General features: G+C 38.8%; 1 protein-coding gene across 1 annotated transcript; it reads right to left on the bottom strand.

Annotated features, from left to right (window-relative positions):
* Nucleotides 1–7064: 7064 nt before the first annotated feature.
* LOC145778903 (TLC domain-containing protein 4-B-like) lies at nucleotides 7065–22619 on the bottom strand. The gene is made up of 7 exons (XM_082590491.1): nucleotides 22447–22619; nucleotides 19973–20062; nucleotides 17085–17143; nucleotides 10404–10501; nucleotides 10129–10202; nucleotides 9331–9486; nucleotides 7065–7616 (listed from the first exon to the last, which is right to left on the bottom strand). Exons 1-7 carry the CDS (start codon nucleotides 22581–22583, stop codon nucleotides 7427–7429), a joined length of 804 nt encoding a protein of 267 aa, XP_082446617.1. The 5' UTR covers nucleotides 22584–22619; the 3' UTR covers nucleotides 7065–7426.
* Nucleotides 22620–25779: the final 3160 nt, after the last annotated feature.

The following is a 25779-nucleotide window of genomic DNA, read 5'->3' as shown; positions in this document are numbered from 1 at the left end:
GGAGACATTCCACCGAAGCTATATAAATTGTGGCCCGTGCTTGAACACATGAAACAAAAATTTTCCACAATTTACATGCCAGAGCGAGATGTTTCTGTAGATGAATCGTTGATGTTGTGGAAGGGTCGGCTGGGATGGCGGCAATATATTCCTTCAAAGCGAGCTCGCTATGGCATAAAATCTTACGAACTATGTGAGTCTTCATCAGGTTACATTTGGGACTTCTTTGTATATACTGGACAAGGAACTGCCTACCGCCCTGAATACGCAAATGAATATTATATGGGAAGCAAGTGTGTCCTCAGCCTTGTCCATCATCTTTTGGATCAAGGGTACTGCATCCACTTAGACAACTTTTTCTCTTCACCGGATCTGTTCGACAAACTTTGTGGCAGAAACACAGATGCTATTGGCACCTTGCGAGCGAACAGAAAAGGTTTACCTGACGGTTTCAGCAAAACAGTTCTTCGAAAAGGTGAAGTCAAGGCAATATTTCGGGGAAAACTGATGGCTCTCCGCTGGAGGGACAAGAGGTATGTCCATATGATCAGCACCATCCATGATGCATCCACCACAGAAGTAGCAACGCGGTCCGAGGTAAAGCAAAAGCCCCAAGTATGCTTAACATACAATGATAAAATGGGTGGAGTTGATCTAAGTGATGCATACTTGGCTTCCTATTCAACTACAAGAAAACGAATGAAGACGTATTACAAAAAACAATTCCGGCACGTTATGGACATGGCAACACTCAATGCCTTCATACTTTATAAGAAAAATGGAGGATCAAAGTCCAGATTACAATTTATTCTCTCTATAATTGACAGGCTGATAGAAGAAAATTACAGAGATGGCCCTTCAAAGCCTGTTGGAAGACCATCAAGAGAGGACACTCCTATTCGTCTTTATGCTTCACATTATCCAGCACGAATCTCACCTACTGCCAGCAGGCAAGACCTTCACGCCGGTGCCATGTGTGCTATTCACACCAAAAACGAACTGAAACTTGTTACATGTGCCAAGAATGTGACAAAGCACTGTGTGTAGAGCCTTGCTTCCGCATTTATCACACTGTAAAAAATTATTGATGTTTCTCATTTTGTGTATTATGTTTTTGATTGTGGAATTTTGATTGCCATTATGACGTCATTGATATGACGTCATCATATTGCAGCTATTTTCAAAGATAATTTCAAACTGAACATTTTATTAATAGATTGTTTTGCTGTAGCTTCAACACAAAAAGTGTCAGAGTCGATTGAAATTAACCACTTAAAATTGCGAAAAATAATTCCGCACTGTGCGGTCGACCAGCGAAATTTAATTACGCACTTAACTGGTTAAACTGTGCACACCTGTTGGTTTGGCGGGATGAAACCGTTGGTTGTCATTAGTTGCAAGTCAGCTCCTTCGTTATATAACTGCTCTGATTGTAGATTCAATGTAAGCTCGGTTCAATAGCGCAGTTTATCGTTAGATGGCTTCTCGGGAGCTGAATTGTCGTAAAATCGCTTCTGCGTTGCATTACAGCATCTTGTTTCTTATCCTTGCGCCCGCTAGGAGCAACTTATCGTATGAACCCACGGATGTATTGTGTGTGTGTTATCGTGTTGTATCAACACTAGTAATGTAATTATGGAACTAGTACAGTATTGCAGTTTTCGTCCCGCAACCCGCACATACCAATCACAAAAAATATGTGGAACTGAATTACCAGGACCAGACGTTGTTGCGTACCAATTATATTTATTACTTATTTCCAAATCGTGTTAGAGGAGACATAGACTTAAATGTAAAACTAGGCTAGCCCAACAACCTAGCAAAATCGCCCTTTTGAAAAACGCACAAAAATAACCTTTATGACGTGACAGTATGTGTTCGCCCGCCCAGCTATTTTGAAAACTCGGCGCCTATGTTAACACTCGATTAGTGAAACAATTAAAAAAAAATTATCGCTTAACCGCTGACGTTGCGTTTCTGCAACGCCTCAGATTTTGTATAAACAAACAAAAAATTGTCAATTTTTTTTAATGATTTTCTAAACTGGAAGGGTGCTACTAACATACCAGAAAATGAAAAAAAAAAAACTTCTAGAAATAGGTGCGGCGTTTAATGGGTTAAACACTTAAACAGTTTCTTAACTTAAAAAAAAATATATACAGTTGACAAAAATCACAGTATACATGGACAGAAGAAACAAGGCGCCATCACATGAGCACTGCGAGGAGTCTGTGGGCGTGCGAGAGAGAACAACGACATTGCAAAGCAAATGGGTACAAGAAATATTTTCTTGTGAGAATAAATCAAACGTAAAACATTCAATATGACAAGAATACAAAATAGGGTTACCAGGCCTCGAAATTTGTACTTTTTTCCGGCGGTCAAGCATGTCCTGCCGGACTGGCCCTTTCAGCGGACATTTAATATCTCAACCGGACATATTTTTTGCATGTAGATTTTGCACAAAATCACGCTACAGTATTGTGTAGTCGTGTTTGTAGAAGATTTTCTACAACAGAATAACTCTGCAATGGTTCACGGCTTAATTAACCGACCCTGAAGTATACTGGAGCAGATTGCTTGCAAATAAATCAGTGCGTTAATGACAGTCGTGTAATGACGCAATAAACACAATTGAAAACAACAATCCAAATTTCCTAATTACAAAAGCAACTACGATCACTTATTCCGTGGTTTTCGCGTTATAGAATCGTTGTGCCAAGCGATTATTGCCGGCGCGGGGTCAAATCTCCAGCTCAGGACCGTCCAGACAAATGCGCATTAGTGACTCAATAGTGTTAGTGTTAACTAACTAACACAATAGTGTTAGTCTAACACCCTCCCTTCTGTGCAGAAATTCTATTTCTATCAGTATCAGCGTGAATAAGGTCGCCACATTCGCCTAAGCACGTGCGGAACCCAGCTGAGACTTGCTTCTCTGTGACGTTTCTTTTTAACAAACGATCAATGCAACGCAATAATCCTCATTGTTAAAATTAGAATACATATCCTGCCGAAAAGTTCAGACAACTTTATTTCAAGGCAACATTGCAAGGCGTTGAAATGATGTAAAAATGGCTACTTTTGCCATCAGCTAGTTAACCACGCCACTCTAATGTGATCTTGATCTTTAAAGCAATTGCCTGTACTACTTATTATTGCTTCAGCTCCGTATTTGTTCGCGTTAAACAAACAATTGTTACAATTCAAATTTAAAATATATTTTTGCTGCATTAGCTCTATTTTTGTCAAGAATTTTGCGGCGGTCATTTATGACCGACCAATGAGTCGGCTTCGGCAGACATTCGAGGTCATTCCGGAGGTCATGTCCGCCATGACCGCCGGAATTTCGAGGCCTGGGTTACGAATCAACGGCCCGCGAGGTTGATATTCTGGCTGGGGTGGAGAGCTGGAAAAACAGTCTTTTACATTAACGTCTCTGCAGAGGCTGAAGACTGAAGAGGCAGTCGAAGCAAAAAGACTCATTTGCTGGCTAAGACACAACACAGCAAATGAGTTGCTAGAAAATCTTCAGCCGTGCATTGTTCTATGTTCAACAAAGGGCTCCTCCGCTCCTTGTTGGTGATTATGATTATCCCCACAATTTCATAAAACTCTCAGCAAATAGAATCAGCCTTTTGCAGATGTTAAGTTGAAAGCGGAAAGATCTGTCAGTTCGTATTTGATTTGCAGTTGACACTTATGGAACAACTTAGTCCATTAAATCAACCACAATTCACTATCTCGTCCGATAGTTAACCGTTTGATAAATTTCCTATTGGTTTCGATCGTAATGCAAGTGCGACTGTAAAAGTCCCAAAAATACATTATTCATATACGATAATATGCATTCTGATAGAAAAAGTCACATAAAATTTCAACAAGATATGTTAATGTTGAGGTCGACGAAGCGCGCGTAGTGATGCGTTTGAAGTAATCAATTTCCCATGTGTCCGTCAGCATCCTTATTTTCAGCTGAAACGTTTCTATAATCATTTAGCAGATTTTGGCAAGTTTAAGCGGATGTGATTGGGAGCTTGCGAAGTTTCAAGATGTAGCTAAAGTACAATTGTGCATGCAATTGTCAAATACGATAATGGGTGAATACATGTACTTTCTGGCTTCTGCATATAAGCACTCATACGTAGGCTATTACACACTACAGTATACAACAGTTACAGAATGAATGGTTGTAGCAACCGATATGACATGCAGTGTTCGCTACCAGGCCCTTTGAGAAAGAAAATTCAATGACTTCTGGCCCACAGCTAGAAGAAATACAAAATATTACACATGTAATTAATTATACATGACTGAAAAAATGAACTAGTTGCCAGCACTCTGCATTTCACACTTCAAATTCCAGTCCTCGAAATTAGCGGCGGCACTCGGCAATTGCCGTGGTAAATGCCGCCGTAAACGTCATAATGGCCATTCTGCTACGGCAATAAAAATGCCGCCGCAAAATGAGCACTTAATTAGAACAAAACTTGTTCAAAATTTCTTCCTGTGTTATTTACTCGCAGCGGGAGTTTAATCAGCAGAAACATCGCACCAAGACCTCACCTCGGACTATTTTAGTTGCTGTGAACACTCACGCAGTCTTCGAAAATATTATATTTTATAGCATATTTTTACTTGGCAATAACTTTGCCGAGGCCAAACGGCAAAAGTTGAAATTGCGTCGGCAATTGCTCTGAACGTTTATTACGAAACAATTGTACCAAAACATGTGAAACGAGAAGGGAAAAGTATACTAGAGTAGTCTATCACGACCGCATCGTTTGATTTGTTGTGATGTAATAATACTTAAAGTAGCGATAAAGCGAGCAACGCAAAACGCACGCTGTTACGTTAATTCACGTAAAATAGCTCAGGGGAAAAGTAAGTTAATTTTGGGTTGATTCAACGTTCGAGTCCGCACAAATCGATTTACAATTTTCCCGGCGGGTTATATTGCGCACCCAGACAGCAAAACCATCATTTCTACATCGATTCAACGTCTACAGACGCAAAATCAATGCAAAAATAACGAATTATGCTGCCTGGGTAACAACAATGCCCAATAAGAAATTTACGTTTGTTTTTCGACATCTAGCGACGTTGAACCATCATAAAATAATGTTAATTGCTCAAACAGGTACCGGTAACAAATTAATAGCTCCCTGCGAGAAGATTGGCTCGATTTATGTTTATCCTAACATAATTTCGGCACAATTGGGATACTGCGTGCGAGCAACACAAAGTCTGTTGGATAAAGAACTAGTCGGATATCATATATAAATCGGAATCATCAGATGCTGTATCGGAGGATGAGGTTGTCGCGTCGTCACTGGAATACTTGAAGACCCAAAACTGCCCGTTCGTGAACGCGCAATGCCATATGATCGGAAGCATTATTTTACTGCCGAAGAACCATTTATCCAATTTTGTTCTACTTTTTTAACTTGACCCCTTAGCTTTTCTAATTCCGATTTGTTTCCGTCATAAAATTCTTTATAAATTTTGTAAAATACCACACTAACTTTTTCCTTCTGTTCCCTCTGTTTGATAACCTATAGCAGGTAAATTCTACTTTTCAACTGTATCCTTCACCATGATTTATATTCGCAACGACACCGGTAAACAATAAGCATTCGATGTAACAACAACTTTTTCGTAACAATTAAGCCAGTATTTACAAGGTTGCAAACTTTTTACAGTTTACAAGAGCATTGTCAGCGCGTAAAATAGCTTGCGTGATGCTCTCCGCTACCGCCGTATGAAACACGAAGAATAAACGATTAAAATTTCGTTTGTTTAAACTTTAAAGCATACGGCAATTGCCGCCGCAATCCAAGGTTTGCTGATTTGGCGACGGCAATGTTTTTGCCGTCGTAGATGGAAGCTAATTTCGAGGGCTGAATTCACAGTTGTGCAATTTGTCATAATTGAATTCGGCAGTGTACTGGAGCACATGTAGCCTATCGACTGTGCTGCTGGACATCACAGTAAGTTAGTATGTTGCTTAAACCGTGCAGTATCAGCCAAAGTAACCTTGTTTGATGGGCACGTAGAAGCTCATTCTACGCCACTGCTCTTTAAAAGTTTCCAAAAACAAGCGAACCTGCCATGGAAGGACCTAGAAACGCAAACACACACAGACTCACAAGTCCAAAGTCAAAACCACAAACATCGTCAGCTACGTCATCAATCTGTCATTAACACGACATAGCCTACTTTGTGATAAAGCAAACGCCATGTCATTCTTCGCATGCGAAAGAATCTCAGTCATGTTTTAAAACTGCACTTATGTCGAATATAAAACGACACAAGGTCAAATGCACTGGGCATGAAACCGTTCCACGAAATAGAATGTCACCCGCTGTGGCCGGATTTGCCCACAACTGCACCACGTGTAGCTAATGTCAGATTGATTTGTCCAGATGGACACGAAAGGCATTGTCTTAGACTTTATGTCACTTCAAGAACAATCAGTGCCGCACTTATTAATTATTATAATCGTTGCAAATTCATGACAGCATTTTATTAATAAATTTATTGTGTTTCTACAATTAACCTGTTACAGTTTACAAGAGAAAGGTTTAGGTACGTTTGCGGCAGCGATTGCTCGACAAATCCGAGCTACTTTGAAGACCTATGCATACCATTGAAGCGCAGGAGTTTATAAGACCAAAGATCCCCCAAAGAAAATTTGATAATCAAATTGTGGCATTCAGTAAAGAGAAAAAAAGAATTCCATAATGTACGTTAAAAACGTCGTCCTCCCATGTAGTACGTTTGAAAGCAATGTTTCAAGTAATTTCAATTTAAACTGAATTCAAAGTAGCGTTCAGCTGATTAAATGAACCGTTCACTCCCAAGCTGAAAATATATTCAATCCAAGCAAAGATTGGAGCTTCCTCTGTAGCAGACGGTTGCTTGGTTGATTCTGCCGACTCCTAGAGATAATATTAACTAATTTGGAAACCCCGATTTAAGTTTAGGCAAAAGCAAGTCTGAACTGATGTGAGATGGCAAGCACATAATATACTTCACTAACAAATTGTTCGATAAACCTGCACCATTGCATCTAGAAATATATTTCCATCAGTAACATCAAAAATTTGAAATAAATAGAACAACAAATAAGTTTGACATGTCAGTTGAAAGGCAGTGTAGACCAGTTGGTAATCCAGGGTCAACATATGAAACACCGTATGTCGAGGAAGCAACTGCCACTGGACAGTCTTCGCCAGTTTTCAAAACTATTAAAAAAAAAACTCAGCAACTTGGTTGCCATAGACACTAGATAGTCAAAAGAAAGTGTAATTTTGTTCGTAAGAGTGCTTCTACTTCATACTTGATCCAAATATCTTTTGTGGTAAAGGTGAAAAATGCACAGTCATTCACAATTTACTCACTTCGGACTGAATGGATCGCCCATTCAGTCTGATTTGTTCGAAGTGACTGCTATGTCTGAGTTGGAATTCGGCAAGGCCAAGTGACTTGGCGTTGTGTCTGGGTTGACTAAATGACTGAGCACTCCAACCATCATCTTGTGGAACCACATGATGTTAAGGGCATCAAGCACGATGCAAACTGATATCCACGATACGTGGATTATGGTACCGACGCTGCAATGCAAATGCAAAGATAAAGAAAACGCTTCATCTGTTAAATACATCCAGGCAGAACAGCCGCGAACATTTCGACAATATTACACATCTACGATAAACATATATTATATGCCAGATATCGATAACAATCAATCAACCACTAGGCATACTTGCTACTACCAGCAATAATAATGCGTGCTTCTAGTAGAACTAGAAGGTTTATCATTTAGTTCGCAAAACACAGCCACCTTTTACACGTCCATTGCTGCCCGCTATACTAGTGTTTCTCAATCAATGGGCAGCGAAGGGATGGGATTGGGTCGTAAATCCTGTGTCGATAATTATTTCACTTTGATCTCAATACAAGAGATTTATTTAGAAAAAGGGGCTTGCACGCCAACACATCACTTTGTTGCAGTTGGCTAACCTACTTGGTCTCTTGCTCATGCCTTAATTGACAGTTTTTGTAGCGCACTTTGTCAGTAATGTTGTGATTGAAGAATTCGAATGGGTGAGAAATCCGTATATACACATCATTTACTAGAAGGGTGGTGTTTGTTTCTCCACACTTCGACAGCCGATTGTAGCAAGAATTGAAAGCGATAGACACCATATTTCCCCCATGAGGCTGGGATCGTAAGTATCGCACCACTAATTCATGCCACCAGGGTATTCGACCACCACCTTTACCAGTCCGTTTGACCCTTATCCTTGTTGAGAAAAAGAGCACAACCGCAAAACAAAACCAGCAAGCGCCAGGGGAGGACATTGTGGAGAAAGGGGCGTTCTTCCTGGCTATGAACACAGGGCTGAGCACTCACAAGAACAGCGAGCAAGTTGTTAACACATTAACCAGGCCTCGAAATTTGTACTTTTTCCCGGCGGTCAAGCATGTCCTACCGGACTGGCCCTTTCAGCGGACATTTAATATCTCAACCGGACATATTTTTTGCGTGAACTGTATCAGCGTGAATAAGGTCTCCACATTCGCCTAAGCACGTGCGGAACCCAGCTGAGACTTGCTTCTCTGTGACGTTTCTTTTTAACAAACGATCAATGTAACGCAATAATCCTCATTGTTAAAATTAGAATACATATCCTGCCGAAAAGTTCAGACAACTTTATTTCAAGGCAACATTGCAAGGCGTTGAAGTGATGTAAAAATGGCTACTTTTGCCATCAGCTCGTTTAACCACGCCACTCTAATGTGATCTTTAAAGCAATTGCCTGTACTATTATTGTTTCAGCTCCGTATTTGTTCGCGTTAAACAAACAATTGTAACAATTCAAATTTAAAATATATTTTTGCTGCATTAGCTCTATTTTTGTCAAGAATTTTGCGGCGGTCATGTCCGCCATGACCGCCGGATATTTCGAGGCCTGCATTAACAAAAGCTAAGAGTAGTAGTTAGCCTCGTTAATTGTGAAAGTACAATGGGCCAAGACAATGAAGTTGAAAACTACTAAGCTGCCAGCTATGGATTCCGCACAATCTCTCATTGTTGCGATTTAGTAGATCACATTGCATGTGAAATGAAATGCACATGGATAAACATCTTACAAACCAATTAAATAGTCTGTCCAAAATTTTCTGACAATCAATATTCTTATTTCCCGCTCCCCAATTGGCATAAGGAATTATGACATACCAGGTAGTGGAAGAAAGAAACGTGGTTTTTAGAACATTTGTGGTTTGGAAAGAAAATGTGATTCACTTTTACTCTTTTCTTACTTTGCGTTGTAACCGTCCGTAGAAATGACCTGGGACACCATGTAGTAGAAATATGGCATGATGACAATGCGAGACAGGAAGAAAGTTAATGTCATGACGCAGCCATTGTAGAAGTACAACGGCCCTGCTTTGCTGTCGGTGACTGATAGAGCCCACCTATCAATGCAATTAAATAAAAACATCGGTCAAAATTCAACCGTAGGCATAGTAACACAAATACAAAAGAATGGATAAAGCTAAAAGAATACAACGCCAAAATCGGAATGAACCGCCGGCATGGCATCAAGCAGTAAAGTCCAAAGTCGTGTTCCCAAGAACTTTCCAAAAAATCACTAATACACGTTTTGTGTTGGTATGGATATGGCGCATAATCAAATGTCAGGTGATCCATGCGATGAACTTGCAGAAACAGCGCGAGTATTTTTAAAAACGTCGTTTATCAATGCACGCAACTGCCAGGTTACAGTAACATAGGAAAAATGTAAACATTTGACCGCAGTATAGTTCAAACCTAAGACTTAAACCGCTTTACCAACTCAGGCATGCCATCATCTTGATTTAGAATTTGAAAAGAAAACTTCCCAATTCTGGAAACTTTTATAGAAATTAGCTTCATCAATTTAAAATACTTTCTCATTTATTGCTGACTAAAATTTTGCTGTTAAACACCTTGCTAGTCCCAAGTTATCCACATAACATGACATACAGTTCAGTATTTAAGCTCTTTCTTGTTACATTAATATCATTTATTGTAGTCGTTAACAGAAAACATAGGTGTAGAAAGTCTTGAACAATCACCTCAAGTTGACGAAGGGAGTTGACATTTCCGCCAGCAACCGGAAGTTGGCAAAATAAGGAAGAAGATTGTATCTCTGTGGGAAAACACCGTTGACTATTATTCGGTTGCTTTATTCTGAAAATAAACTGATTCGTACGTAAGTAGGCTAAAATACATTTTTAATTTTCAAACTTAAATTGTGCAATTTGAGCGGCAAAATACACAAACACGCAGCTACTTTCATCCACATCACGGCTTTAGACAACAAAACATTGTCATTGAATGGAGCACTCACCAATGCAAAGCAGTAGGCGTACACTGCACTTGCGTGGTGCAACATGTAGCCCCAATTCCTTCGTAAATGTCTTGTGTCCGCTGCTAGAAGAAGAAAATCTAAACAAAGTACTACTTGTTAATGACTGCCATGTCACTCGCTGCAAAAGCACAACCACATCCACAAAGGTAAGAATGCAATTGACTGGCAAAAGCAGCGGTTGAGAACTATGTGGCAAGAACTAGTGGTGCGATACTGATGAGCCCAGAAACACGTGTCTATCGTTGAGTTCTTGCTACACTCGGCTTCCCAAAAACATTTGTTTTTGGGAAAAGTCTTGATGGCTAGTGCGGAGGCTACCCCGGCATGGTTAGCGAAACACAATGATCGCTGTTCTATAGTGAGTAGTCAGGTAGTGCTGACTGACGCCAGGAAGATCGCTCCTTCTCAACAATTCTGCGAATAACACTAGCCGACAAAAAATTTTTTTTTTTGTGGTGCCGAAGATTTTTCAGCTGTTTTCAGCTAATTTTTGATCGCTGATTTCGAAAATGCAATCAGTTTTTCTCCATCAGATCTAGTTTTCTAGTTACGGTGATTCCACTGCATGAGTGAACTTGTGCATGAGGACCATTCCGTGTCGATTCACACAGTCAAGAAACTCAAACTTTCGACTTTCTTTAAATTTTACACACCTTTTTACTATTCTATATGATGAACACTTGCAAAATTTGAGTTAAATTTATTGAGAAACACGAAAGTTATGAACCATTTAGTTTGGGGGGGTCTGCTGAGGGGGCACAATTTTTTTTTTTTTTTGGCTATGTTTGAGGCCCTATTACTGCTAAACTAAATCAGGTAACAACCCAATTTTTTTTACAGGTGATAGTACTTCTGCACAATAATAAAAAACAACATCGTTCACTTTGTCACTCTAAAAGGTCAAAGGTCATAGACTCCCAAAGTTGGCCGTTTCCAGCTCTCGGTTAAAATTTTCCACAATTTGAAAAGCTCACTAAGACCCCATTTTTGATTGATTTTGGCTGAAATTTGGTGGAGTGTTGTTTACAAGATTCTCTATGAACTAAAAAAATTTTAGTACAAAATATTAAATAGATTGGGAGATATTTTATATGAAACTTGGGTCAAAATGGAAAAAAGCTAAAAGTGGGGTCCTTTTAATATCTCGGTTACCCATGCCCCTAGAGAAAATTTGCACTGAAATTTTATCCACATATTTACTAAGACATGACAAGTCTACCATGCAAAATTGATCCATGGTTCTCAATGTTTTATAGAAAGTATGCGTCAAAGTAAATCCAATTGTGGCAACCCTTCAAAAACAGGAACAGGAAGTTCTTCACTGTGTACAAGTGTGTAGCACTGGCCTGATTGCTGAAGCTAGGATTGAATATTGCAAGAAAGTCCTATTTTTCCTGTTTATGCCTTTTGTGTTTACTGCACAAAAACAGCAGTCGCTAATGATATTTTGGCTCATGCCACACCATTAGACTTCTTTTGTTTCGTCCATTGACGTAAATGTTCTTTCAAAGTTTTGCAAACAATGTGGGGAGCCCAAGACTTATCTTGATCCCCAACTTCACTTTACAGCAAAGTAAAGGTGTGGAGTCTGAAGGTGTTGTGTGTCCACACCTTTACTATTGTTTACTTTAAAGTTTATGCTTACTTTACTGTAAAGTGAAGTTGGAGATCAAGATAAGTCTTGGGCTCCCCACATTGTTTGCAAAACTTTGAAAGAACATTTACGTCAATGGACGAAACAAAAGAAGTCTAATGGTGTGGCATGAGCCAAAATATCATTAGCGACTGCTGTTTTTGTGCAGTAAACACAAAAGGCATAAACAGGAAAAATAGGACTTTCTTGCAATATCCAATCCTAGCTTCAGCAATCAGGCCAGTGCTACACACTTGTACACAGTGAAGAACTTCCTGTTCCTGTTTTTGAAGGGTTGCCACAATTGGATTTACTTTGATGCATACTTTCTATAAAACATTGAGAACCATGGATCAATTTTTCATGGTAGACTTGTCATATCTTAGTGAATATGACGATAAACTTTCAGTGCAAATTTTCTCTGGAGTCATGGGTAACCGGGATATTAAAAGGACCCCACTTTTAGCTTTTTTCCATTTTGACCCATGTTTCATAAAAAATATCTCCCAATCTATTTAATATTTTGTACTAAAATTTTTTCAGTTCATAGAGAATCTTGTAAACAACACTTTCACCAAATTTCAGCCAAAATCAATGAGAAATAGGGTCTTGGTGAGCTTTTCAAATTGTGGAAAATTTTAGCCGAGAGCTGGAAACGGCCAACTTTGGGAGTCTATGACCTTTGACCTTTTAGAGTGACAAAGTGAACGATGTTGTTTTTTATTATTGTGCAGAAGTACTATCACTTGTAAAAAAATTGGGTTGTTACCTGATTTAGTTTAGCAGTAATAGGGCCTCAAACATGGCCAAAAATAAAAAAATTGTCCCCCCTCAGCAGACCCCCCAAACTAAATGGTTCATAACTTTCGTGTTTCTCAATATATTTCACTCAAATTTTGCAAGTGTTCATCATATAGAATAGTAAAAAGGTGTGTAAAATTTAAAGAAAATCGAAAGGTTGAATTTCTTGACTGTGTGAATTGACACGGAATGGCCCTTATGCACAAGTTCACTCATGCAGTGGAATGACTGTAACTTAAAAAGTTGACCTGATGGAGAAAAACTGATTGCATTTTCGGATTCAGCGCCCCAAAGTTAGTCTAAATCAGTTCAAAAACCGCCGGCACCAAAAATTGTGTCGGCCAGTGTAATTAATCAAAATAGGTGTAATAGGTGTAGAAAACTTGATCTATTAGCAGGGTTGGCCAAGGAGGTTTCCCCCACTTTAGTTTTACCCGGGTAAAACCCTGGGGGAAACTGGGAAAAACCTTTTGGGGGAAACTGGGAAAAACTGGGGGAAACTGGGTAAAACTTGAGTTGTTGAAATTTGCAAATGTGAATGACTAATAATGATTACTCCTCATAGTTAATGTTTATTACCATCATATTTTGAATGAACCTATAAGATTTCCTGTGCTCATCCTATAAAAAAAAAAAAATGCTGTGATTTACTAATATCTAATAATAGATAGGTCCAATCATTAGTTTACATAGATGAACATACGTATGATACCAGTATGTTATCAAGTTAGATGCTCACCTGTGCCTAACATGCAGTCAGCGAACAAAATTGTAAACATTGAACAATAAAAGCCAAAGAAAGAAAGATTAAGAGCCGGTGTAATCTCAGTCATTGATAACATGTCGACAGTCTTCATTGTCGACGTTGAACAGCTCTTCATCTGGGGTTTCAGATTCTTTCCATCTAAAGTGTCTATAAACATGCACTAATTTGGCAACCCTCTCATTGCCCAGTCTATTTCTTTGCTTTGTGTGGATTAAAGCCATGCTACTGAACAAGCGTTCTATTCCAGCACTGGATGGTGGGCATGATGATATTGCAATCATCAATGAACAAAACTTCTTTACTGGCTCATTGTTTGCAGCTTTTCTTATGTATTGCCAAGATTTAAGCACTTGGTGACAATTTTTTCATTGATTTGATAAGAGATGTTTGGAAAAATAGATGTATCCTTAGTCCTTAGTTTCATATTCTGCCAGTAGGAGAATAAATTGTCATCTTTTTCAAAAACAAAGTTGCGTGCAGTTTCTTGCTCATCTGCAGATAAAGTCATATATTTTTGAAACTGATCAACATTGTCTCCTTCATTTTTCTTCTCACTTTTCTCCTTCCCTGAGAGTAGCACACTAGACATCGTTTTTGAGGCCTTTCTTTTTTTTCTGTGCGAGGAAGCGTTTTTAGGAAAGTGCTTACCACTGAGGGACTCGGACTGGGAAGGCTATGTGGACGACCTCTACTGCTTTCTGGCAAAGTGCTGGAAGATATCAGTTGGTTCGCAAGCTGCAATTTAAACTGAAGCAATTAGTCACAACAACACAACACTGACTGGCGTGGTCTTTGAGCTGGGGGTAGACCATCTGAATTCAATGAGAAATTACTATTGGTAGTTTGGTACTGCCAGCAGACAGTGGGTCAGTACGCATTGAGAAAGTGTCAAAAGAAAAACCTGAAATATCACTCTGTGATGATCCGAAGCTTTATCTATTTTATCTAAGTATTGATGCAATTCAATTGGAAAATGTCATGAGATAACAGCTAAACAGCTGGCTAGTCATTATATTGCATAAGAAACTCCGCAAACAACACATTTAGAAGTTTTAAGGGTTTCCCCCAGTTTTACCCAGTTTCCCCCGGTTTCCCCCAGTTTTACCCGGTTTCCCCCAGTTTTACCCGGGGGAAACTGGGAAAAACCTCCCAGAGGTTTTACCCAACCAACCCTGTCTATTAGTATCGTCAACCACTGAGAGCAATGCAAATTAGCGAAGAATTTAGCGCAACATCTCTGTATATAATTAAATCTCATAATTAATCCGGTTCAAAAGAACGTAACACTACTATATTATACTATATATAGTAATGCTATGCACTATGCAGGTCTCCGAGCCCACAAAAGTCAGTTTATGAAATATACCCCACACTGCCCTGACTATGTCCTGGTTGTGCAAACTGCACATTCCATTCTACTTTTTTTGTGAAAACTTAGGAGAAATCTAAAGAGCTTTAGTGGTTGCAATCTCTAATTTCTATCATCTACCAAAGGACCTAACGAGTCATCACACGATATCCTTCTTCTGCAGCTCTATAAACGTTTACATCTGTGCTGAAACATCGATGGGCGTCTATAATCTTGGAAGAGCACAATTAGGTTCTGGCATAGAAAATGACATAAAAATAACTTTGACTCAATAAACTGAGGATTGCTTTATTTGTGGATATACACTTCATTATTAAGAAAATCATATGAAACAAAATTAGTATACAGTAGTAGCAATAGCGATGCGAACACGGAGGATAGGAATGATCTGCAATCCCCATTAATCCTCACAATAAAATGAGTAATATTTTTGAAATTAATAAATTTACTTAAAATATCGCCAATGTTGGTTATAAAAAATGCCGAGGACGTGTGTTGTGTAATGTACTTTGAAGAAAATGTGTCTTTGAAGAAAATGTGTCAGGTTGAACAAACATAAACAACACATGCAGCCAGGCATGTTTATTGGATTATGTCTGTCCAGGTCATTTCAAAATTTAGACTCTTGCTTTTCACATTTAATCAAAGATACAGTAGATTGAGTTTGATTGAATGAATCTTCATCCTCGGAATGGGAAAGATTCTTACAGAGCTTAATCTTGGCAGTTTCTCATACTTGTAGAGGCTTTGAATCACTGACGAAGGCCCGGTCACCGAGATTGACAAAGTGAAATTTCCGATTAATTATTGCAGTCTTGTTGTCGAGAATTATTCCATCCATTAGATGGCGCTGAGTGAAGAGCAGTCGTTAACGTGCGTTGCTGGAGCGCACACCCCGAGAGAGAGTCAAACCAGCGCCGCTTGATCTTGAAGCTTCTTCGTTCTAGAAGTCACACGCTAATCAACTGAGCTATCGGGTCCTGACAAGTTTCGCTTTTAGCAGCATGATCGTTGCTTACTTCACAATGTAGATTTTAACGATCTGTTTTAGCCTGATGCTGCGGATTCGATGTGGTGATAGCATATTGCAATAGCTTTCGGAACACAGTTCCCTAGTCATGTGCTATGACGAGTGTGTTGGAGTCAGTGTGTGACGAGTGTGTTGGAGTCATTGTTTTATAAAATTCTTTGCTTCAGCTTGAAACCGCAGCATCAGGCTAAAACAGGTCGTTTGTATATAATATATCTACATTTGTAAAGTAATCAAAGATAGCATGCAAAGACTGGCTTACTCTACTCTAGTAGCCTTCCAGTGTAGTCTGGGAACATCATGAATTTAGGGCGGTGAAAGGATGGACTCAAGGCCTCAGAAGCTCGTACGAAGAAGAATATCACACAGTTCATATTCTTGATTGGAATGAATGATAGCGAAAACTTGAAAAAGATGACCCAGATCCCTGAGTTGACCTTACAAATGTTTTCAAAATGGTCACCCCACCCGCAAATCGTCCATCAAACAATAACAAGCACTCAGCAGTCAGCACTGATAAACAAACCTTCATTACATTTGGTATTGAACTGAAAAATTATAATACACTAGTACACTACACAGATAAATTACAGTGGAATTGAAATAAAGCAGATATAATAGCATGAACAATCATTCAATCAAGCTAGCTGGAGACTAAAATTAACTAAATTAACCTTGCTAGGAACACATAGTCTTAGTTTGCCAACACACTTAAAGTTTTATGAAGAAAATCAAATTAATTTTGGCTGCTTTATATTTGCACAAAAGTCCTTTCACTTTTCATTGTAAGGCTTAATTTTAAAATTGTTTGTTCGTCATATCTTTATCCTGCATTGCGGGAAAGCGGACTTGAGCGCTATGCACTACCCATTACTCGAAATCGATTACTGGGTAGAGGCAATTATCGTAAAGTTTCTTGCCAGAGAAACAACAGCAAGTGCTGGTGGCTGGAGTCGAACATGCAGACTCTCGACTGCGAGCCCAACGCGCTAACCACTCGGCCACTGCTGCCGACAAATAAAATGAACGTAAACAGAGCTAAAAATAGTAAAGCACTTTACCTGCAGAGAGGTAGCCAACTGCAACCTCAATATTTCCTTCTGCAATTCTTGAGTAACCTCTGAAAAGACATGTTGATTAAAATTATTATACAGTTTAAATACATTGCCTAGTGTAAACTAAGACAGTTGCGTAAAATATATATTGCAATTTCGGTGCTTAAATAAATGAAAGCATATTTGTCACTATTTATCATATATTTACCAGATATTTATTTTATTGAAGCATGGAAAATCATGAGGACTTACCATAAAACCACTACTGGTACACTTTGCATTTTTACAACAGTATATATATATATATATACTGTAAAAGTGACATTTCAAAACACATTTTTTATCCACTTCAAAACATTGAGATCCTGTGCTACAAACCAAAAAGCATAAAGTATTGAACATTTTTTAAATTGTACATTTGTACAATGTACATTGTACAATGATGTGAGTTTTTGTGGCTCGGGGCATAGCTACGACACACGGCATTAATCAATTATGCATAATTAAAAGCACCGTTCATAAGACATGCATAAGAATTATATACAATGCGCCATGGAGCCAAAGGATGGGCCCTGAAGATCGAAGAGATGAATAGGATGAAAACAACAGAATGAGAATGCCACACAAGACCAAATTCATTGAAAAACACAAGATAAGTCAAAATCATGGATAATTTTGTTTAATAATGTGACAGGCTTTTCTGGTGTAAACTAAGCTGAACAATCACAAGATGTTTCGGGTGATAATCTGCATTCACTTCAATGCTTCACTAATTAGACACAGGCCTGGACAAAATAGGGAATCCGGGCATGAGATTCCCGGGAAATTTTCCGGTTTGCGGGAAATTGTTACCGTAAGAATCACGTTACTTTTAAACGTCTTTCATTCACCGTCATCCTAATTTGCTTAACATTAACATTCCCTGTCATGGTAATTTGCTGACACACCGCAGTTCCGACACTGATTTGTATCACTGCGTATTTACGACCTCCAACCTGTAACTCGGAGCTGAACAAGAAAAATTGCACAAATATATTGCAGTATTCCCTTGAAAGCGTTGTAAAAAGCATGGAAAGTGTCATTAAAAAAATTTGAAATGTTTGCGGAGGTACAAAAACATCCACAAACAAAAAATAAATAAAGACATTAGTGACGAGCTGCTCATTCACTGGAATGGGCCACACATAAGCAAGTGTAACAGCATCGTGAAACAGGTTCTTAATCTACATTTCAAAGGAAAACTATGGCATTTAAGTACTAATGACGTTCGCTTGAAAATGTACAAAGTGTCTGCTGTGGTAGATAGACCAAACAACAAGAAATCGCCACTATCTTTTATGTCCCGGTAATGTATTTGTAGTAATTTCGCATGGGCAAAACTTGCTAGCGGTTTCTTTGATTTACAATTTTGATTTTGTTGTCAAATTAATTAATGCGTTTCGTTATTCTTCGTGTAGTGGCTGGTTGTTTTGTAGGTTACCGAAGTAATTTTCGCAACGTCTTGTGTTCTCACTTCTCAGTCAGCGAAACTTGTGCTTTCATTTGTTCAGCCGTCTGACCTTTTTTGTGCTATATGCCTACATCGCTTTTCGTAATTGGTTATGCTATTCATGCACATTGCACATACTATCAACCCGTTCCAGCATGAAGTGTTGTTATTGTCAACTTGTCAAGTACGAAACAAGCGGCTCGTGATGTAATATTGTTTCATGACATTCACATTTAACTTTTGCTTCACGTTTAACTCATTTTCAGCCTTTTCTTTTTGGTTGGAATTCTCAGAGATAAAGCGATTCAATATTTTCTCAAAGTACAATTTTGGATAACCATTATTATAAAACATTTGTTTTAATTTCTCTGTTTCAATATTAAAGCATTGCTTGTCCATTTCGTTTGTGGGAAAAGAATCCAAAACGTTTGCTCGTAAAATCGGACAGTTTATGAAAAATAAATTTGATGTGGACGTTTTTCCTATTTATAAAACATTTAAAATTAGTTCGTATTTTCAACTAAAGTCCCAGACGCCTTCGTCTCTCTGTTCAAATGTCGTATACAGTTTTACATGTCCGTGTGATTCGGCATTGACGTACATCGGTACGGTATGTCCACCAGACATTTGACCACGAGAGTACGAGAGCATCTGAACTTTAGAGACTTAAAGAAAAGTGCCATCAAAGACCATATCATGGATTGTTCTTTTTGCACAGATCAAAAATTCTCTACTGACTCATTTAAAATTTTACGCAAAGGCAAATCCCAATTTGACACAAAAATTCAGGAAGCACTTTTAATCAAACGCTACAACCCAAATTTAAACAAACAATTATTTGCGGGTGGCGCTTCTATTTTCCTCAACATTTATTAGTTGTATCACGTACCCTGTGGTGCAAATTCCTTTGTAACTTAGTCATGCAGTTGCCTTTTCTTAATGTAATTTTTTCGTCTGTCTGTATGTTTCCACTTTATTGTTTTTAATCGTTGCGTGTTTCTCGATGCTTTTAGTTAGTTGTTTAGTTAGTTAGTTACGGTAGTCACTGTCAAGAAGTGAAATTTATTGTAGTTTATAAATATTTACACTTTACAGATTCCTGATGAGGGCTTAAGTTAAGCCGAAAACGTTTGAATGTTGAACTATTTGTAAATATGTAATATACTGTTGTAATGCTCAACCCTGTGTTATTGTTGTGTCTTGCCTGCCTTTGGTATAAAAAAGCAAACTCTCTCTTCCGAAACTATATTATCTTATTAATTACACTATAGTTTTAACTTTTATGTATGAGACCTAGTGAGATCAATGAATCAACTTTTGCATATACAATTCATATTTAGTAACTTAAACAACTTAGCAATTTTATTAAAAAATTTTCATAAGTTAGAGAAGTGTGGCAACTTACTTTACTAAATCATTTTGAATGGTCTTTTCAAATATTAGAACATAGATGCATATAAATGTTACCAGTGTTGCATGGACTGTAGAAGTACTCCTGAAACAAAGTTTTAAAACCATATTAATCCATTTCCTAAACACAAAGAAAAAAAAATTTTGAATGAAATTTGTTGGTTATCAAGCACATTATATAAATATATTGTACTACTTAACATGAGACACCTCAAACCATGCATGCCCATTATATATAATAGGCTACCCATTGAGCTTTAAAATTCGTTTATTTACTTTCTTGTTTATTTAATTTAAATTTCCAAGACTTGAAATTGTATCATAACCACTAAACATTGTAAACTTTAAGCTAGGTTTCTGCAAGAAAATCTCTCATATTTTATAGAATAACAATCAAGATCAGGTGACAATGTGATTGTGGACATCGTGCGATGCAATCATAAGGTGCTTTGAGAAGAATGCTCACAGTATGTCCGGCTTGTGGGTAATTTGGCGTGACTTATGGGTAACTCGATGTTACTTATGGGTAATTCTATGTGACTTACGGGTAATTCTACGTGACTTATATATGCTGCTTATGGGTAATTTGACACGACTTATGGTGCTTATAGATAATTTGACGCAACTTGTGGTGCTTACGGGTGATTTGGCGCGACATATGGTGCTTATGGGTAATTTGACCCGACTTATGCTGCTTATGGGTAATTTGACACGACCTATGGCGCTTATGAATAATTCTACGTGATTATGGTGCTTAGGTGCAACCTAGTTCGTACCCTGAACAGTTCGTACCCTGAAAAGATCGAGAGAAAAAATTAAAAAAAGCGGAAGTTGCTGATTGCAATTTAATAGCACAAAGCCGAACTCGCTGATCGGAGTTTCCGAACACAAACTCGAAGGTTAGGGTTAGCGAAAACTGCGGAAAATGGAAACTGCGAAAAAATATTTGCGGAAATTGCGATCAGCGAGGAGAAAGAAAACTTATAGTTTTTCTGCTGCAAAAAATAGGGTTAGGGTTAGAGCATAGATTATGGTTAAGGTAAAGGTTAGCGGAAACTGCGGAAAAACGTTTGCGGAAACTGCGATCAGCGAGGGTTAGGGTTAGAGAGCATAGATTACTCGATTGTTAGAGTTAGGGTTAGCGGAAACTGCGGAAAAATATTTGCGGAAACTGCGATCAACGAGGGTTAGAACATAGATTACTTTATGGTTAGAGTTAGGGTAAAGGTTAGCGGAAACTGCGGAAAAATGTTTGCGAAAACTGCGATCAGCGAAGGTTAGGGTTAGAGCATATAATTACTTTATGGTTAGAGTTAGGGTAAAGGTTAGCGGAAACTACAGAAAAATGTTTGCGGAAACTGCAATCAGCGAAGGTTAGGGTTAGAGCATAGATTAGTCTATGGTTAGGGTTAGCAGAAACTGCGGAAAAATGTTTGCGAAAACTGCAATCAGCGACTTCAGCTTTGTGCTATCTTTCTCTCAATCTCTCTTTTCAGGGGGAAAATTTTAAAATGTTTGCGGAAGCTGCGATCAGCGACTTTGGCTTTTTTTTTAATTCTTTCGATCTTTTCAGGGTACGAACTAGGTTGCATCCATGGTGCTTATGGGGAATTTGAAGCGACTTATGGTGCTTATGGCTAATTTGAAGTGACTTAAGGTGCTTAGCCTACAGGTACTTACGAGTAATTCGTGGAACCCCAAAATAAATGTGACTTTTTCTTTGTAAATTTGTCTAGAAATATTAGTTGGAAGTGTGGCAGCTTATGATCATTTGTAATGCAGGGGCTGCAGTCTTAATTTGATAACACTAACCCAAGATGTGAGGTTCGGTTTATCAAAATAACTCTAAGCCGAAATTCAGTTTATCAACTATTATTTCAAGATACTTAGAGTGGTCAACTGTTTCGGTAACTCCCGCAAACTACAATCAGCAACTTCGGCGCTTCTGTATTTTTTTTCTTGATTCTTTCAAGGAAAAAAATTTGAAATGTTTGCAATAACTCCGATCAGTGACTTCGGCTGTGTTGTATTTTTTTCTTGATTTTTTTAGGGGTCGACATCGAGGGACAAATTGTACAGGTGGCAAAATAGGTTGCACCTATATCCCATGAGAATCACCTTTACCTTTTATTAAGTGATTAACATATTATCCATGAATGTTCAATGTTCATCAGCCATTAACTTAGTAGCAAAGGCACAGGTACTGTAGCCTATCGTATATAATAATCTTGCTGACAGGTGTTGATTTGATATCCTTTCATAAATCCTGAAAATGCTTATTATCATTTTGCAAACCAACAATGCATTGTATTAGAAGCAATTATCACAATAACATTACGTGTAGGTAGGCTTTGGTACAAGCCTAACTGCTATTTTGTTGATTATCAATTTGTAAAATGTGCAACTTGTACGTTTTTCACCATGTCCTGCGTTATGTTTTTCACCGAGCCTTAATCACATGCAACTAACCTGCTATTCCATTCTTTCTTATGGTGAGCAGATAATTGCTGGTACTTAGGAATATTCTTTGAAAGAAAATGACTCACTTTTTTGTCAAAAAATAAAAAAAATGAAAAGCTTGCCACAACACAATAAAAACTATTCATACTACAAAACTATAAAAACGCACCAAAAACAATAGATATAAATAGAACCTGTTAAACAAAATGCAGATTGTGCAAATATTGACAATAAGTTGATTCCTATGAAATAGGCTAGTCTAAATGTCAAGCTTAACAGTAGCCTATAACGCATTTAAATCAACTTAATCAGTATTTTGCAGGGATTATAATGTTCTAATATTGGAGCAGTCCCGAAATACGTTGCTCAAGCGCACACCCCAAGGGATAAGAGCCGAACAAACACTGCTTGATCTTGAATCAGGCGCTTTTGAATCAGCGTAACAATGATCAGTACGGTATTCAATAACACCACAGATGATTTACAAGAGTTGCCAGCTACAATACTGTAAAACAATTTGAAGTAAACAAGGATTGAAGGAAAAAGAAGAGGTTGTAGCATAAACACCTGTCTGATTGGCTGTGGAGTGTGGAATCGGCGGCCGGCGCCGCAAAAAATGTAAGACCCCCATTCCTTGCTTTGTAAAATACTAAAATTGTTTGTAACAAGCCGATTCCGGCTTGAGTGTTGCCAGATTTTTCTGACTTTTAGTCCTTTTCATCTTTTTAAAAATTAATTTCTTTAAATTTAATCAAAGTTGAAACGGAGACTTTCACAAAACTGACAGGAACCAACACTTCTATTTTTTGGTTAAGGTTTGGAGCGCAATACAGAGAATAAGAAACAATATTTTGAAAAAAGTGAATTGCAAACAAAAGTTTTATTGTTGATCCAGAGAGAAAACATTTGTTTTGTCTGTTGCGAGAGTAGTAGGGATCGTTCAGTTCAGTTGTTTTTATTTCTGACCATCATATCAAAAACAATACACGTCAACATAGCAAAGGTCGAGAAAAAGGTAGAAGCGACAAAACGCGAACGTTAAAACGTGCTTGTGACCAAAGTAAGTTATTGAGTTGAAAAAAATTTGGCACGGTCGCAACACCTTCAGAAAAAATTTAAGATATAAAGGGAAAATAAAAAAAAGTGTTGTATTTCCAGACGTTTGATATAAAATAAACAATAATAATTGTAGTGATAGCCAACCAAGTGAGAAAACCATTTACCTCTTGTTACTTACTGACTTATGTGCACAAAAACAACTCAATATATATCAAGAAAGAAACGCAAAACAATCAACTAAGGAACGTGGTACAGAACGCTCAATTGATTACACGCGCAGTGCGGTGGTAATCAATTCCAACGTCTGTACCAGAAAACGCTGAACTGTGATTATGTAGTGACGCTGGTCACGAGTTACATATATTCAACGTAAATAAAATGACGACTATAACACCTCCCCCGATAATTTTTATACACAAAGAAAAATATGAACAAGACACCGAATTAAACAATAACTCTCAAAGTCCGAAACGGGCCGGAGGTCTGCGGCGACGGCTCAACCTTCGTGGGTTGTGTGGCCCGAATTCCGGTACAGTCAGTGTGTCGTCCGAATCCGTTCGAGCTGAGGTGGAGACAGCGGAGGAGTCGACTGTTGGTGCAGGAGTTTCTCCCGGCTCCTGGTCCTCCGATGATGCATAGCGAGGTTGCAGTTGGTCCATATGGCGCCTCCACGTCGGACCATGTGGCAGCAGACGTACCAGGAAGATTCGGCTACCCTGTCGCTTAATCACCTCGGCTGGAACCCAACGAGGATCCTGGCTCCGTCGTGGAGTGAATGATAGCGCGTAACAAGGATCTCCCGGTTTGAAATGTCGTTTTGTAACTTCAGAGGCGTCCGTGTTGTGAGGGTTTTGTAGGGGTACCACTTGAGACGGTGTGGGGAGAAGCGTGTCGATCTTGGTTCGAATCTGACGATTGTTGAGTAATTGGCTTGGAGAGTAGCCACTCGGAGTGGGTGTGCGTCGATACTGCTGTAGGAACTCCAAGACGGCTTGTTTCGGAGGCAGGGAAGATTTGCGAAGTGCTTGCTTGAACGTACGTACGAGGCACTCCGCTGCTCCATTGGTTTCCGGATGGTAAGGGGCACCCGTGATGTGCACCATACCCCTCTCCTTACAGAAAGTTTGGAATTCTGTGGATTTAAAAGTAGTAGCATTATCGGTGACTATAGTATGGGGATAGCCGAAATGAGCAAAATCTTCTTCTAGCAGGTTGATAGTAGCTGTTGACGATAAGGAAGTAGTAGCATGAATACATGGGTATTTAGAAAAAGCATCAATGCTGAGTAACCAATGGTAACCCATGAATTCTACCGCATGATCTATGTGCAAGCGACTCCACGGTGCTTCTGGAACCGTCCATGATTGGACCTGGGTTTTAGATTGTGGTTGATATTCGCCACAGGTACTGCACTTGTGACAAAGTTCCGCTATGTCTCGATCGATGTTTGGCCAGTAGACGGACGTCCTTGCCAACTGCTTCATTCTCTCAATGCCAAAATGTCCTTCATGAAGCAACTGAAGGACGGAAGGACGGGTAAGGGGCACCTCACGATGAAGCGTTTTGGGTCGAATTGTTGAGCCATGTAATTTGTAATTTCCGTCATGGTGAGATCGTTGACTTCTTTTGGGTTTGTTTCCTGCGCAGCCAAATTTGTTAACATTTTGTAGATTGTAGGTGATTGATTGGTCAGAAAAACCTGCGGCATTTTGTCTTGTGCGACTGAATGTGCTGCTACAAAGGTGTTAAACCTCTTTCAATAGTCTGCCCACAGTTCAGTGGTGGCATCGAACGTTACGAACTTAGGTAAAGATACCTGCTGTTGTATTGTTGTTGGTTGTGGTCTTGAAGTTTGGGCTCGCATTTCTCGTAGTTGCTCCATGAGTAGTTTTGTCTGATCTTGGTGACGTTGTTCTTGTTCTTGGTGACGTTGTTCTTGTTCTCGGTGACGTTCTTCTTGTTCTCGGTGACGTTCTTCTTGTTCTCGGTGACGTTCTTCTTGTTCTCGGTGACGTTCTTCTTGTTCTCGGTGACGTTCTTCTTGTCCGGCAATTTGCTCCTTCGTCTGGCGTTCTTGGTTGGCAATTTGTTCCTTCGTTTGGCGTTCTTGGTTGGCAATTTGTTGTTGCAGGACTTCGATCAGTTTCTCCATGTTTCTAAAATCCTGTAGAAATTCTGTAAAGAACCTGCCGACGACGCCAGTTAAATGTCTGTTGTATTTCCAGACGTTTAATATAAAATAAACAATAACAATTGTAGCGATAGCCAACCAAGTGAGAAACC

Source organism: Aplidium turbinatum, chromosome 10 (assembly GCF_918807975.1).
Source record: "Aplidium turbinatum chromosome 10, kaAplTurb1.1, whole genome shotgun sequence".
Taxonomy (NCBI): Eukaryota; Metazoa; Chordata; class Ascidiacea; order Aplousobranchia; family Polyclinidae; genus Aplidium; species Aplidium turbinatum.
Note: the sequence above shows the minus strand (reverse complement) of the source record. Positions and strands in the feature narration are given on the sequence as shown.

Coding starts and splice junctions, on each gene's coding strand:
- LOC145778903 (XM_082590491.1), bottom strand. CDS start 22,583: ATGAATAGTTTTTATTGTGTTGTGGCAAGCTTTTCATTTTTTTTATTT. Junction 10,502..17,084: donor AGTTGGCTACCTCTCTGCAG/GTAAAGTGCTTT, acceptor TACTTTGTTTAG/ATTTTCTTCTTCTAGCAGCG. Junction 9,487..10,128: donor ACTCCCTTCGTCAACTTGAG/GTGATTGTTCAA, acceptor TTGCATTGATAG/GTGGGCTCTATCAGTCACCG.